Source organism: Physeter macrocephalus, chromosome 12, assembly GCF_002837175.3.
Source record: "Physeter macrocephalus isolate SW-GA chromosome 12, ASM283717v5, whole genome shotgun sequence".
Lineage (NCBI taxonomy): Eukaryota > Metazoa > Chordata > Mammalia > Artiodactyla > Physeteridae > Physeter > Physeter macrocephalus.
In genome coordinates, this window is record NC_041225.1 from 45,872,402 (window position 1) to 45,886,031 (window position 13,630).

The following is a 13,630-nucleotide window of genomic DNA, read 5'->3' on the forward strand; positions in this document are numbered from 1 at the left end:
TTAATGGATATCCAGGTGGTTTCCAGTCTTTTGCTATTATAAACAATGCTGCTATAAATAACTCTATCTAAGCTACTTCAAATGTGCAACTATATGGCTAGCATAAGTTCCTAGAAGCAGAATTGCTGGACCAAAGTTTAGGTGCATCTGTGATTTTGATTGATAGGTAATCGTTTTTTAACTGATCTGGTTCTCTGCCTCTAATCTCTACCAGCTACCTTTCTAAAGCACAGAGCTGACCCTGTTGAACCTCTGCTTAATTTTGTTGATTGAGTGGTATGCTCAATATGTAAAAAAAACATGAATTCATCATGATCTTTATAGAGAGAAAGCCAGAAATTCAACAACTTCTCATTGTATGCCACTGGAAGTAACCAGTGATCAATCCTGAAAACTGGCAATTAAAAGGAAAGAATTAAACATTTATCTTGCCTTTCCAGTATGAATTGTAATTCAGAATAGTAACTGGTGAGAGAGAGTTCTTTATAGAAGATTATCAGCTAGTACATATGGAATGATGTAATTAGAAAAAAAAATTTACCATGTTGCATCCTCTAATGAAATAATTCAGGCAACAATAAAAGTGGATGAAACCACTAAATGGAAGTTTGTTGGGAAACTTTAAAACACCTGGACCCATTCACCACTGAAAATGAATCAACCAACCTGATGGCAAGGCAGTATGAAACATACTCAACCTGGTTCCTGGCACAAGTCTATGTCATGAGAAAAGAAGGGGGGTTGGAGAGACTGCTTTTGATTACAAAAAATTTAAGACAGAATAACGACATGTAATATATGGATTTGTTTGGATCCTGATTCAACAGTAAAAAGCTGCTTTTGAGACAATCAAGGAAATTGGATTATGGACTGGACAATAAGGAAGAGTTTAATAAGTGTAATGACATGGTAAGCTTCCATATTTTTTAGAGACACACTGATGTTTGGAGGAGTAAAACGATATAATGTCTGGGATTTGCTCTAATACAACTTCAGCAAGGAAAAAAAAGGGAAACAGCGTATGTGGCAAATCTTGATAATTACTACATTTGGTGATGGGGCTTCTTTGTATAGTTCACTGAACTTCTATGCTGCTTGAAATTTTTCAATAAAACACACACACACACACACACACACACACACACACGATGATTCTAACATTTTTTTTAGGCTAACCACAATGGTTAGACTCTCACAATCTGGACCCAGTCCAACCTACGTTAGCAGCTGTATCATGGGGCTTCTTTGTATAGTTCACTGTACTTCTATGCTGCTTGAAATTTTTCAATAAAACACACACACACACACACACACACACACACACACACACACTCTGGATGATTCTAACATTTTTTTTAGGCTAACCACAGTGGTTAGACTCTCACAATCTGGACCCAATCCAACCTACGTTAGCAGCTGTATCACTAATTCTCCACATAAGCCGCGGTTCTAGCTTTACCACACTACCTGACACTTTGAAATTAGCCAGTCATTTTAAGGCCTATTCTGTAGTCTAAGTTATTTCCTCTGTTGCTCTGCGTTCTCATTCTTTTCCAACTGGGAAACTTCTTATCCTTCAAGGACTAGGTCAGATGTTACCTGTGAAGTCTTCTCCAAACTCACTAGATCTCCTGGCAACATCCTGGGTTGCTTCCAGTGAACTCTGTTCATACTACTAGTAGAATGTATCTCATACTGTAGATATCATCTGTCTTCCTCCGTCATGATGAGTACTCCTTAATGGCAGATAGCGTAAAAATTACAGGCACAGTCTCTAGATCCAGAATGCCGGAGATCACATGCCGGTTTAGTTAGTGTTACCTTGGGCAAGTAACTTAACCTCTCTGTGCCCTAGTTATCTCATCTATAAAGTCGCACTTCATAGAGTGGTATTAATCTTCCTAAATGGATAAGGAAGGGACTACAACAGTTTATGACACACAGTAAATACTCAATACTAAGGATACAAAATATTAATATATTAGTGTGTAACTATTTAATATAAATATCAATATATTGGTTTAACTTAAATATTAATGTAATAATAATACTAAAATACTAAGGATAGACTCTTATTTGTCCTTATTATACTTTTCCTCATATCTAGCTCAGTGTCTGGCACATAGATGCTCAATAAATGGTTGATGACTTGGATAGTTTTTGGTCTCCATACTGACCTTCACTTTGGCCCCAAAGCACTGGCATGGAGGTTGGTAGCAGGTGCTAAGAGGGGCTGGAGAGTCTGGACTCCTAACCTAAGCGGTGGCGATGCTAAAAGAGATAAAAGGCAGCAGAGTTGCTAAGTGTAGGGAGTATGTCATTTATTGACCCTGTGTTCCCCCACTCACTGGTCACTACTCTTGACTCGCAGCACAACAGGTACAGAACTACAAGGGATCATGCCCAGCTCCGTGATCACCAGATCCACCAGTTCTGGGGGGGTCACATCATAGACCAGATTCAACAACCGTAGGGACGAGTGGTTCTGCCAGTCAGCCAGGGCCACACGTTCTCCTCGCTCACACAGCAGATCGTCAGGGTCATCTGCAATGGGAGGTGTACCCTTTTATGTACTTAAAAAAAATAAGCTGTGGGCTTCCCTTGTGACACAGTGGTTAAGAATCCACCTGCCCAATGCAGGGGACACAGGTTCGAGCCCTGGTCCGGGAAGATCCCACATGCTGCAGAGCAACTAAGCCCGTGCGCTACAACTACTGCACCTGCGCTCTAGAGCCCGTGAGCCACAACTACTGAAGTCTGCACACCTAGAGCCCGTGTCCGCAGTGAGAAGCCCACGCACCGCAATGAAGAGTAACCCCCACTCGCCGCAACTAGAGAAAGCCCGCGCACAGCAACGAAGACCCAACGCAGCCAAAAATAAATAAATAAAATAAATTTATAAAAGAAATAAAAATAAAAAATAAGTTGTACTTCAACCTCCCCTCACCCTCCCAAATCTTCTCAGGTCCCTGGAAGCTTCTCTCCTGCCCTCCTGGGCCTCCTTACCTAGCTCATTAGAGACAAAGGCATCAGTCTGCACACGCTCACAAAACTTGTATGTTTCACAGCAGACCAGCACTGGCACATTATGGGCCCGTGCCACCAGGGCCAGCTGTGCTGTCCCTACCCGTGACATCACAGACCCGTTGGCCAGGAGTGCATGAGCTCCCAACAGCACCTTAGAAACCTATTTTGGAGAGTAGAGAGGAGGAAAAAAAATGTCATGTGTGACCAATGCAGAATAAGGTTCCCAGCTCTTACCCAGGACAGCAATATTAAGGCAATGGGTAACAAATCTTAATAAAGGCTCTTGGAAAACACCTGACCATTGACTCACCACACCACCCACAGGAAAACTAAACTCTTTTGCCCTGTTCCCTCTCAGCAGCTACTAGTTTTACATAAGGTTCTTGCAATAGCTAGACATGCTGTGTAACATGCTGTAGATGCTTCTCCTACTAAATATAAACACAGCTGTATAATTCTAGTATTTCTAGACAATTGCAATGTTGGGAAGGCGAGACTATGTCTATAATACTATACCCTTTTACTCCAACTTTGGAGTTCTTTTCCTCTGCCCTCACCTCTGGGAGCACATAGGAAGCTGCAGGAATCAGCAGGTAGGAGGCAGGGACCCCAGCACGGACCAGAAAACGTAGCGTGTGCTTTCCCTCCAGCCGTGGCCGGCTGTCCACCACTACCACCCGAAACCGCCGGCCCTTAGCCCAAGCCTCCTGAAGAATTCGTGATACCAGAGATGAGCTGGAGTGAATGGAGAGGAGGATTCAGTTATAAATGTCACTGACTGATGGTCAGCTCATTCCTAAAGGGCAAAGGGGCAGTTCCTTCTTCAAATCATTTCACTCCCCAATTTTCTCAGTCATAGGGTCTGGCCCATACCATCCATATACCAGGATCACATCTCCATTACTGATCTTCTCATAAGCAAAGCGTGAGATTGCCTCAGCTGCAAGCACAATCTTCTCTTGCACATATCGATCGATGGCTGCTCGAAGTTCTGACTTGGCCTAAATGGAGCAAGATACTTATGGAACAAGAAATGAATACAACTTACCCTTTGATTATCATGCTGGATGCTTGAATATGCATATAATGAGAGGCCTAAAGGGGGCCCAGGTCAGACAGACCCACCACCTCCTTAACCCTTGACCAGGCAGACCAGAGAGTTGCCCCTTCTGGGAGCCCCGAACGTTTCCAGCTCTATCCCCCCGGTGCATGCCTTGCTCATTCCTCATACTCATCACCTCCTCTTCCCGCTTGGAGCTGCTCACACCCGTGATCTCCTTGTTAAGGAACTTGATGGCGTTGTACATGCTCGCTGACAGGGGACGGCACTGAGTCAGGAAGCTACAACAACAACACCTTGCATCTGTGCAACTCTTCACAGCTCACAAAGCTTTCACATTTCAAAACATTTTTTTAAAGAGAAGACAGAGGGCTTCCCTGGTGGCGCAGTGGTTGAGAATCTGCCTGCCAATGCAGGGGACACGGGTTCGAGCCCTGGTCTGGGAAGATCCCACAAGCCGCGGAACAACTAGGCCCATGAGCCACAACTACTGAGCCTGCGCGTCTGGAGCCTGTGCTCCACAACAAGAGAGGCTGCGACAGTGAGAGGCCCGCGCACTGCGATGAAGAATGGCCCCCGCTCACTGCAACTAGAGAAAGCCCTCGCACAGAAACGACACAGCCAAAAATAAATAAATAAATAAATAAATAAATTTAAAAAAAAAAAAAGAGAGAAGACAGAAAAATGAAAATAGAGGTAGAAGAGCAAGAAAAAGGATCCAAGAAAAGGATTGAGCAAGGTGGAGTGGGAGTGGATGTGCTAAATAAATAAATTTAAAAAAAAAAAAGAGAGAAGACAGAAAAATGAAAATAGAGGTAGAAGAGCAAGAAAAAGGATCCAAGAAAAGGATTGAGCAAGGTGGAGTGGGAGTGGATGTGCAGTGGTCATCCTTACCTGAAGTAGGGCTTTAGTTTATTTACTAGGTCCCTTGACAGTTCTTCACTGGGAGGTGTGGTGTAATCCTGGATCACCTGTAGGGTACACAAATTGATCAGCAAAATGAGCCCCAACAAAAGTCTCTGGAAGGGGGATAGGGTAAGCTTCTGAGGAAAGTCTTCTGAGGGTGGAGTCATTCCCTCTTCCCCCCTGAGATGACTCTGGGTTCGAGAAGCTGAGGTATTGCTGGGGAAGGAGAGGCTGGATCATAAGAGGTAACAAGATGGGACATACCTGCTGCAAGGCACGAAGCAAGGCAATGCACCGGGCGTTGGAGCCACTGACCAGGCCCTGGGAGTACTGCAGGCCAAGTCGCACCATGGCTGGGTGGATCACAGAGGATGGGATGCTGATGGGATGGCGGTGTCACACTTTGCAAGGGAACTTGAGCACTTACCACCCACCTGCCCCTGATGAAAAGGAACCTCCTTCACTCGCACAGACACCCCCATTTCCTCTGAGTTCTGCCTTGTGTTCATGCTTCTTTCCACAGATTCAACCTCAAGTTTCCAGTCACTTTCAAAACAGAATTACTAAAACTCCTCATATGTAAAAGTTATGACAATTTCATAAGCTCCTACCTCATAAACTGGGTCAGAGAGTTTTGTCTGCTGTACTGGGGCAGGTGGGAGAAGAGACTGACTTTGGATCCATAATCCTTTCGTGTAGGAACCTTGACAAAACAGGGGAACAGGACCAAGGGCCCAGAGTTTAAAACTGTGGGATAATGCTGGGCAAGAAGAAGATGGTGAGCCAAATACCCATCCTTTTCCAGGGCCTCACTTTGCCCCAAGCACCTTTCCTCCCTCTATTCCATCTCCCTAGGCTCTTTCTGGCCACACACCAAACCCACTTCCTACCTGCTGTCGTTCTGGTTTTTTAACAAGCCTCCTCAGAAGCGTGGGGTCATCAACCTGACTATGCTCGGGTAGACGCTTCACTCCTAGAAGATAACAATCGTGTTTTCAAGACACTGTAGGTGATAATGAGAAATCTGCTTTCAAGGCATAAGGGACATCAAGAAAGATTTGAGAGAGATAGAAAAAAACAGGAAAAAAGAGTAGAAAAAGAAACAGGGGTAAGATGAGGTTAAGGAGAGAATTGTGAACTCTAGGAACCAAGGTGAAAATTGGGAGCTGTTTTACTGTGGGGAAGCCTGAGCTAACATAGGCATTTGAATCAACAGAGGTCTTGAAGTGAAGATACCTGAGGGGGTTTCTCCAGCTGTGCTGGGGCAGGCCTGAGGAGGTGGCCCTCCTTGGTCCCCTTTTCTTGCCTGCTTCAGGGCCCGCTCAGCCTCCTGCTTGGCCCGCCTTTCAGCTCGAAGTTCAGCCTTACTCCGACCTGCTGGAACCTTCTCCTTGGCACTGCCCAACTGACTGTCCAGTCCAGGCAGGTCTTTGGTCAGGCCTGCTAAAGGTAGAAGGAAGAGGTGCCCAAGCCCCAGGTAGGTAATAGCTATGCCCCAACCAAAGCTTCTTTTCCTGTTTATCTAAACTTTTTCCCTTTTCATTTGTTCAAACCAACTTTGTCCTGTCTCCCCCTCTTCTCTCCCACCACATCCCTTTACCGGCTCCACACCCCGGCCCTTTTAAGCCCCCGCACCTTGACACTGGGCTGCAGATACAGCAGAGCCAGTTTCTGGTTCTGCCCCCTTTTCCTCTTTCCGTTTCTTCTTCTGCTGTTTCTTTTCCTTCCGAAGCTGCAGCTTTTCTTCTTGGGTCATCTCCCTCCCCCCTGCCTAAGACACAGACACAAAACATTGCTCTTCCCCAACAATTCCAAAAATGAATAAACACTACTGGATACTTCTAGTCTCCCACAAGATCCCTAATCCTTCCTAAGTCTCAGCAGCTACCTGTTACGAGCTTAGAGCCCACAGGGATCGAAGTTTCTCCTGCAGGTCACAGTCACATTACCATTAGGGCTGAAAAAGCTCTGTAAAATCTCCTGGCTTTACCAAGAAATAAAGTGAAACGGGGATGAAGATTGGGTCGGAATGAAGTTGACAGGGCCTCCTGCGTACCGCCTGACAGGCGGCTAGGGAGGGCACCCGCACTTACCCCAGGCCGAGGAACAAGCTCCGCCTTCATCCCAGATCCCGAGTCTGCATCAGAAAACAGGGCACAAAGTGAACCAGAGAGGCTCCGGGAGGGTTTGCGGGGACACGTACTCGGCGCTGTTGGCTGCTGGGTCTGCATGACCACGGGTCCGCCACTAGGCGAGAGGTTAGCCGGGGATCATTGCGGGGGACGCAGTGCGCGGCAGGATCAAAGGGAAGGGGGGCGGGGGAAGGAGGGAGCACGCACACCTCCCGGAGGAACAAGCCGGTACGCGGAACGGAGTGCGCCCGAGGCAGTGCGGACCAGAGTCCGGCGTGGCGCGGGAACCGAACGACAGGGCCCAGAGGTACTCAGGGCCCATCAGTAGCCGTCCGGCGCCTGTCCGCTCGCGTACCTGTTTGTGCGCTCGGCCCTTCACTCACCCTCACGAACAGCCACGGCCACGGCAGCCATCATCCTCCGTCCTAGGCTCCGCCCGCCTGGGTCACAGGGACTACAGCGCCCCTGGGCCGACAGCCTCGGCGCGCAGCCCCAACCGGACTACAAGCCCCGAAGTGCTCTGGGGCTCTGCCCCTGGCTACGGGTCGCGATAAGGGCCTTCTCAGCTTTGGGCTCCCAATCCCGGCTGTCGGCTCTTGCCCTTTAGACTACAGTTCCCAGGATGCCGGGGGTGCTGCGCCCCAGAGCGGACGTCCCCAGCCCTTCCCACCTCTGATCGGAGGTCTCCCCCCAAAATGGCGAGCGAGGCTGCGGGGACGCGCTGAGGAGCGGAGGCGAGCGTGCAAAGCCGCTGTGGCCCTCACAGTCCGGACCCGGCCGGGCCCTGCCGCAGGGAACATGCACTTTTCCATTCCTGAAACCGAGTCCCGCAGCGGGGACAGCGGCGGCTCCGCCTACGTGGTGAGGAGCGGCCGGAGCCCGGCCGGGCAGGGGCGGGGATAACGGGCCGGAGCCCTCTCCGAGCGGCCTCCGAAGTCTGGCCGCCACCTTTCGGGCCTGGTCACAGGCCGCCGAGTCCCGACGGCCTGGCTGGGAGCTTATATTACGTCTCAGATTCATCCAAAGGTCGCCCCAGCTCTTGTAGGTCCTTTGTTCGGCCGCATCGCCTCCCCCGGCCGGGCCGCGGCTACTCTTGTGGGCGTCCCTGGCCTCTTGGGGAGGAAGACTGCAGCCTGAGCGCCCGGGTTTCCCCCGACTGGCCCTTCTGCTTTGGGACCTGGCTCTGGGGAAAATCGACTGGCCACCTTTGAAAGATCTCGGCGCGTTGCTCAGGCGGAGCTGTGGCAGGCAACTTCCGGCCAGGGTTCTCAAGCCCCGCCAAAATGGCGAGCGAGGCGAGTGACCCTAAACAAGACCGCGACCCTAAACTGCTTGCCTGCTTTTGTGTCCTCAGGCCTATAACATTCACGTGAATGGAGTCCTGCACTGTCGGGTGCGCTACAGCCAACTCCTGGGGCTGCACGAGCAGGTGGGACTAGCACCCCTGCCTTGAGGCAGCTTCAAGCCCTTTTCTACACCTGGGCATCAGTGTCTCCATTTCCCTCCTCGTCGCTTTCCCGTAGGCTGTAGTTCCCCTTTAGTCACTGCCATAGGGAAGGATTTGGTGCCTTATCTTATCGTCTGACATTTCCGGGGAACACCCAGGAAGCTTAATGTCTGCCACTAACTGCTCTTGCCTATACTCACATACTCCCTCCTTTCTTCTCTGTTCCCATCTTACACAGCCTGTACACTGCCTGTGCCTGTGCATGGAGGAAACGACAACCCTTCCCCCTAAGCTGCCAAAGCACTGTCCTTCTGTCATCTGAGCTGCAACTTGAAATTCTTTTCCCTGCTCATATTGATACAAACCATTCACCAGTTTGTCTGTGTTCCTTGACTCACCTGAGCGGGTGTAGCTCTTCCAGTTATCCTTATGTGTCTGTGATGTAATGATTTTCTGTTCTCCTCACCAGATTCTGAGCTCTGTATTTAACTCGGTACAGAGTTCTGGTTTTACTGATAACTAGTTGTGCAACCCTGAGCAAGCTACCTGATTTCTTTGGGCCTCAGCTTCTACAACTGAAAAATGGAGTCATTGATCTGCAAAGTCCCTTTAAGTCCTAAAGTACTTTGTGAATATATTTAGCTATTACTTAACTGTTCACATAAACTTTCCTTACAAAGCCCTTTGCTTCCTGTGAGGGTTCAATGAACACAGCTTTGCTAGATAATCAAGGGTCTCCCTAGGCCCTGGCCCTATACAAACCCTTCCCACACTGTGGAGGGACTGACTTGTACATTGTAAGATTGGAAAGAACATATATCTAGGACAGAGGAACGGCTCCGTTGGGATGCTGCCCCTGCCAAAGGAATGATTTCCTGGATGACCAGGGGAGCAGGGACTAAAGAAAGGGAAGGGGGGGAGCCCAAGAGAACATTATGAATGTGGATTGCCTCTTCTCATTTGCTGTGTTTATGTGAAGAGTTGTATCTCTTTCTCCAAATAGCTTCGGAAGGAATATGGGGCCAATGTGCTTCCTGCATTTCCCCCAAAGAAGCTTTTCTCTCTGACACCCGCTGAGGTAGAACAGAGGAGAGAGCAGTTAGAGAAGTACATGCAAGCTGGTGAGTGGTTGGAGGGAACTTTAGGCTGACTCTGTTGAGGACTATGGAGAGAGACTCAAAACAGCTGATTTTGTAGAAGGTCCTGAAGGAATCTGTAGATCTGGGAAGCCTATTGTTTTATCCATTATTTAATTAGCAAAAGTAAATAGCATGCAAGGATGCTCTGGTATCTAGGTACCAGCAAAGCAATTTGGGCACTGACATCTTTGAGAAATACTAACATAGCACTGACTAGTCTTAAAGCAGTTTCGATCGGCGGGGAGAACTTAATTTGTATCTGATGTGCTTTAGATGAACATTATTTTTCCCTAGTTCTGTAGAGTGGACTCAACTACATGGTAGCCAAGGGTGGGGCAGGTGAAGAATTTATGCAAACAGTGAGTGAGGTGAGGCCAGTTGGGAGATGTGACAAGCCACCATCAGCCCAGGAAAGGGGACCTGGGGGGCCTGCCAAAAAGAGAACTAGGGGGATCCAAGAGGGAATCATAAGTTATTAGAACATCATTCTCTTGTCCCCACAGTTCGACAAGACCCATTGCTTGGGAGCAGTGAGACCTTCAATAGTTTCCTGCGTCGGGCGCAACAGGTAAGTCTTTGGATGGGACCAAGATTTAAGGGAAGCACCTTCCTGCAGGGCCACATCATTTTAATGAGGTGGGTACAGAGGAGCCATCCTGGCACCTTTCTGTATGGAATGAGGCTTCTGCTGTGCCAGTGAAATCAAGGAAACCCAGTCTATAATTAAACAGCTGAGAATAATGTCACCAGAGGGACCTACAGTACAACATAGTTGGGAAGGGTCAGAGCTGGACGCTGGGCATGTTGTTCACAAGGCGCCTCCCATTCCCGTGTATGCTCACAACCAGGAGACACAGCAGGTCCCAACAGAAGAGGTCTCCTTGGAAGTGCTGCTTAGCAACGGGCAGAAAGTTCTGGTCAATGTGCTAACTTCAGATCAGACTGAGGATGTCCTGGAGGTGAGGCGCTTGTTCTGCACTGCCCCTCCTCCCCCTGCACCCCAGGTTCCCAGGCTTGGGGTGATTGGAACCATCCAGCATGATGAGCTGTATTTCCTTCCCTATTCCTAGGCTGTGGCTGCAAAGCTGGATCTTCCAGATGACTTGATCGGATACTTTAGTCTCTTTCTAGTTCGAGAAAAAGAGGATGGAGCCTTTTCGTGTGAGTTTGTCTGGACTTTACAGCTTCCCTCTGTTTCCACTAGTGAATTTGCCTGTCTCCCCCAAGAATGTGGTATTTCCCCAGGGCTTCTCTCTTGATTTCTCTCCCCGGAGTTTCATGACATTTTCTTTCTTCTCTTTCTTTTTTTTTTTTTTTTTTTTTTTTAAACCCATAGTTGTACGGAAGTTGCAAGAGTTTGAGCTGCCTTATGTGTCTGTTGCCAGTCTTCGGAGTCAAGAGTATAAGATTGTGCTAAGGAAGAGGTCAGGGCTGGGCTTGGAGGAGGGAGAGGGTGCTGGACTGGATTATGGGGCCACGTTTTGAGACAGAATAATCTGGACAAGGGGGTAGTGCTGGCTGTTTGTACCAGGCCTCCCAAGCTTCCTCCAACTGTATCACCATTAGCCCCATAGTTCCAGATTGCTCCGGTTTTGCCCCTTTTCCATTCTGCCTCTTGCCTTCCCCCAGCTTAGCCCCATTACCCCTTTCCACCCCTTGGCCTCACAGTTATTGGGACTCTGCCTATGATGACGATGTCATGGAGAACCGGGTTGGCCTGAACCTGCTTTATGCTCAGGTGAGCTTGGAGCTGCCTCAGAACCCTTCCCCTGAAAATGGCTCTGGTGTCCCTCTGCCAAGAACACTCCTTTCATATCTTTACTGCCAGTTCATGGGGAAGTTTCTAGAATACTCTCAGGGCATCTGGCACAACCTCTGCTCTCCCTGCTTTGTAAGCTGATATGGTCAAGGACTCAACTGCGAAGAGCTTGCTCAAATGTGGGGCTAGGGGTCAGGCTGGACAGAGGTAACTGGACACTCTTTGGGTCTCTGACTGGGACCCCCGAACACCCCACCCCTTGTCTCCGCTGTAGACAGTATCAGACATTGAGCGTGGATGGATCCTAGTTACCAAGGAGCAGCACCGGCAGCTCAAATCACTGCAAGAGAAGGTCTCCAAGAAGGAGGTGAGCCCTGCCTCCCTGTCTCCCTCCAGGGGTTGCTTCCTCTGGGCTGTCCCACTTCCCCTCCTGACCTGTCCCGCTTGCTGACTGGGTTTCAGTTCCTGCGGCTGGCCCAGACGCTGCGGCACTATGGCTACTTGCGCTTCGATGCCTGTGTGGCTGACTTCCCGGAGAAGGACTGTCCCGTGGTGGTGAGCGCAGGCAACAGTGAGCTTAGCCTCCAGCTCCGCCTGCCTGGCCAGCAACTCCGTGAAGGCTCCTTCCGGGTCACCCGCATGCGGTGCTGGCGGGTCACCTCCTCTGTGAGTTGTGGTAGGAGGGGGAGACCTTTGGGATGGAGGCCCGGCAAGCCTTGAGCTTCGGGAATGGGCTGGAGTGGGTCAGGGAGAGGCACATCGGTCAGAATGAGCTCAGCCTAATTCTTACCCTTCCTCTCCCAGGTGCCACTGCCCAGTGGAGGCACAAGCAGCCCAGGTCGGGGCCGGGGTGAGGTGCGCCTGGAACTGGCTTTTGAATACCTCATGAGCAAGGACCGGCTACAGTGGGTCACCATCACCAGCCCCCAGGTGTGAGCCCACCCTCAGGCCTCCTCTGGAGCCCATGGCACCGTCTCTCTTAGATACCCAAGTCTAGGGCTTCCAGGACTCCATGTGAGTGGGAGCCCTTGTCTTAGGGGTGCTGGGCTCAGGGTGACCACTCTAGTCAGGCTGAGCTCTCTCCTTGCCCTCAGGCTATCATGATGAGCATCTGCTTGCAGTCCATGGTAGATGAACTGATGGTGAAGAAATCCGGCGGCAGTATCAGGAAGGTAAGCAGCAAGCACAGACCAAGCAGCCGAGTGGTGGGCTCTCCCTGCCTTCTGTCCTAGGTGTGACGCCTCTCCTGAGAGGGAGGGGAAGGGATTGGGATTCCAAAGGGAGTGATCAGCCCTTATCAGCACCTCACGTCTCCATCCCCAGATGCTACGCCGGCGGGTGGGGGGCACCCTGAGACGCTCAGACAGCCAGCAAGCCGTGAAATCCCCACCGCTGCTTGTAAGTACTACTCCCTAGTCAGTCCCCCAGCCCCCAGGCCTTGTGTCACCTCCCCAGTGAGGTCTCTGACACCTCTGCCTCCTCCTCCCCAGGAGTCACCTGATGCCAGCCGGGAGTCCATGGTCAAACTCTCAGTGAGTTTCCCACGAGGGTTGGTGAGGTTGGTGTTTGTAGGGGACCTTAGGGAGGCTTGAGCCCTCTGACCCCAACCCTGCCTTTATTACAGAGCAAGCTGAGTGCCGTGAGCTTGCGGGGGATTGGCGCTCCCAGTACAGATGCCAGTGCCAGTGATGTCCACGGCAATTTCGCCTTTGAGGGCATTGGAGACGAGGATCTGTGACCTCCAGAGCTCGGATGTCTGCCCTCTACCCTGGAGGAGTGTTCAGAAACTTGCCCTGTGCCTGTATCCCCCAAACTGGGGTATTTTTCTTCGTATCGTCCCCTTTTCTCCTCGGCCAGGGGCCTCCTAACCTGCCTTCCCTTTCCCTCCCCAGGGCTGGCTATACAAAGGATCGCTCAGAGCTGGCCTTCAATGCCAAATTAGCATTTAGTATTTTGCACAAAGTCCACGGGACCATGGCTACCTGCCTGGGGAGGAACCACAACTCCCCCCAGGCTGCTTCTGGCTTCTCGGGGCCATGAGCCAAGGGGATGGGCAGAGGTCTGTGTATGGTCTGGCCCAGCTCCCCGTCATTAAACTCAGCCTGATTGCTGCCTACCTCTGGTTCCCTCTCACTGCCCCTGCTCCCCCCACCACAGCAC

The 13,630-nt window shown here is 50.2% G+C and overlaps 2 protein-coding genes across 9 annotated transcripts; one reads left to right on the forward strand and one right to left on the reverse strand.

Moving 5' to 3' along the window:
• Positions 1-2,304: 2,304 nt before the first annotated feature.
• EIF2B4 (eukaryotic translation initiation factor 2B subunit delta) lies at positions 2,305-7,582 on the reverse strand. 5 transcript variants are annotated; one of them, XM_007108379.4, is made up of 13 exons: positions 7,509-7,582; positions 7,087-7,130; positions 6,629-6,764; positions 6,230-6,436; positions 5,884-5,966; positions 5,605-5,696; positions 5,258-5,372; positions 4,982-5,058; positions 4,266-4,368; positions 3,901-4,028; positions 3,585-3,762; positions 3,007-3,187; positions 2,305-2,544 (listed from the first exon to the last, which is right to left on the reverse strand). In XM_007108379.4, exons 1-13 carry the CDS (start codon positions 7,540-7,542, stop codon positions 2,345-2,347), a joined length of 1,578 nt encoding a protein of 525 aa, XP_007108441.2. In that variant the 5' UTR covers positions 7,543-7,582; the 3' UTR covers positions 2,305-2,344. The 5 variants fall into 5 exon arrangements, with proteins under 5 accessions (XP_007108441.2, XP_007108442.2, XP_028352498.1 ...); XM_007108380.4 differs by having other exon boundaries at positions 6,230-6,433; positions 7,509-7,581; XM_028496697.2 differs by having other exon boundaries at positions 7,481-7,547.
• A 69-nt stretch (positions 7,583-7,651) lies between these two features.
• SNX17 (sorting nexin 17) lies at positions 7,652-13,586 on the forward strand. 4 transcript variants are annotated; one of them, XM_007108375.4, is made up of 15 exons: positions 7,652-7,986; positions 8,480-8,554; positions 9,576-9,693; positions 10,215-10,279; positions 10,560-10,670; positions 10,782-10,872; positions 11,048-11,135; positions 11,380-11,449; positions 11,745-11,837; positions 11,933-12,136; positions 12,275-12,400; positions 12,565-12,642; positions 12,794-12,868; positions 12,961-13,002; positions 13,095-13,586. In XM_007108375.4, exons 1-15 carry the CDS (start codon positions 7,924-7,926, stop codon positions 13,206-13,208), a joined length of 1,413 nt encoding a protein of 470 aa, XP_007108437.1. In that variant the 5' UTR covers positions 7,652-7,923; the 3' UTR covers positions 13,209-13,586. The 4 variants fall into 4 exon arrangements, with proteins under 4 accessions (XP_007108437.1, XP_028352502.1, XP_007108438.1 ...); XM_028496701.2 differs by lacking the exon at positions 10,560-10,670; XM_007108376.3 differs by lacking the exon at positions 8,480-8,554.
• Positions 13,587-13,630: the final 44 nt, after the last annotated feature.

Coding starts and splice junctions, on each gene's coding strand:
- EIF2B4 (XM_007108377.4), bottom strand. CDS start 7,224: ATGCAGACCCAGCAGCCAACAGCGCCGAGTACGTGTCCCCGCAAACCC. Junction 6,765..7,086: donor AGCTTGTTCCTCGGCCTGGG/GTAAGTGCGGGT, acceptor TCTGTGTCTTAG/GCAGGGGGGAGGGAGATGAC. Junction 3,188..3,584: donor CTTCCTATGTGCTCCCAGAG/GTGAGGGCAGAG, acceptor TCTCCAAAATAG/GTTTCTAAGGTGCTGTTGGG.
- SNX17 (XM_007108375.4), top strand. CDS start 7,924: ATGCACTTTTCCATTCCTGAAACCGAGTCCCGCAGCGGGGACAGCGGC. Junction 10,671..10,781: donor AGACTGAGGATGTCCTGGAG/GTGAGGCGCTTG, acceptor CCCTATTCCTAG/GCTGTGGCTGCAAAGCTGGA. Junction 12,869..12,960: donor TGAAATCCCCACCGCTGCTT/GTAAGTACTACT, acceptor CCTCCTCCCCAG/GAGTCACCTGATGCCAGCCG.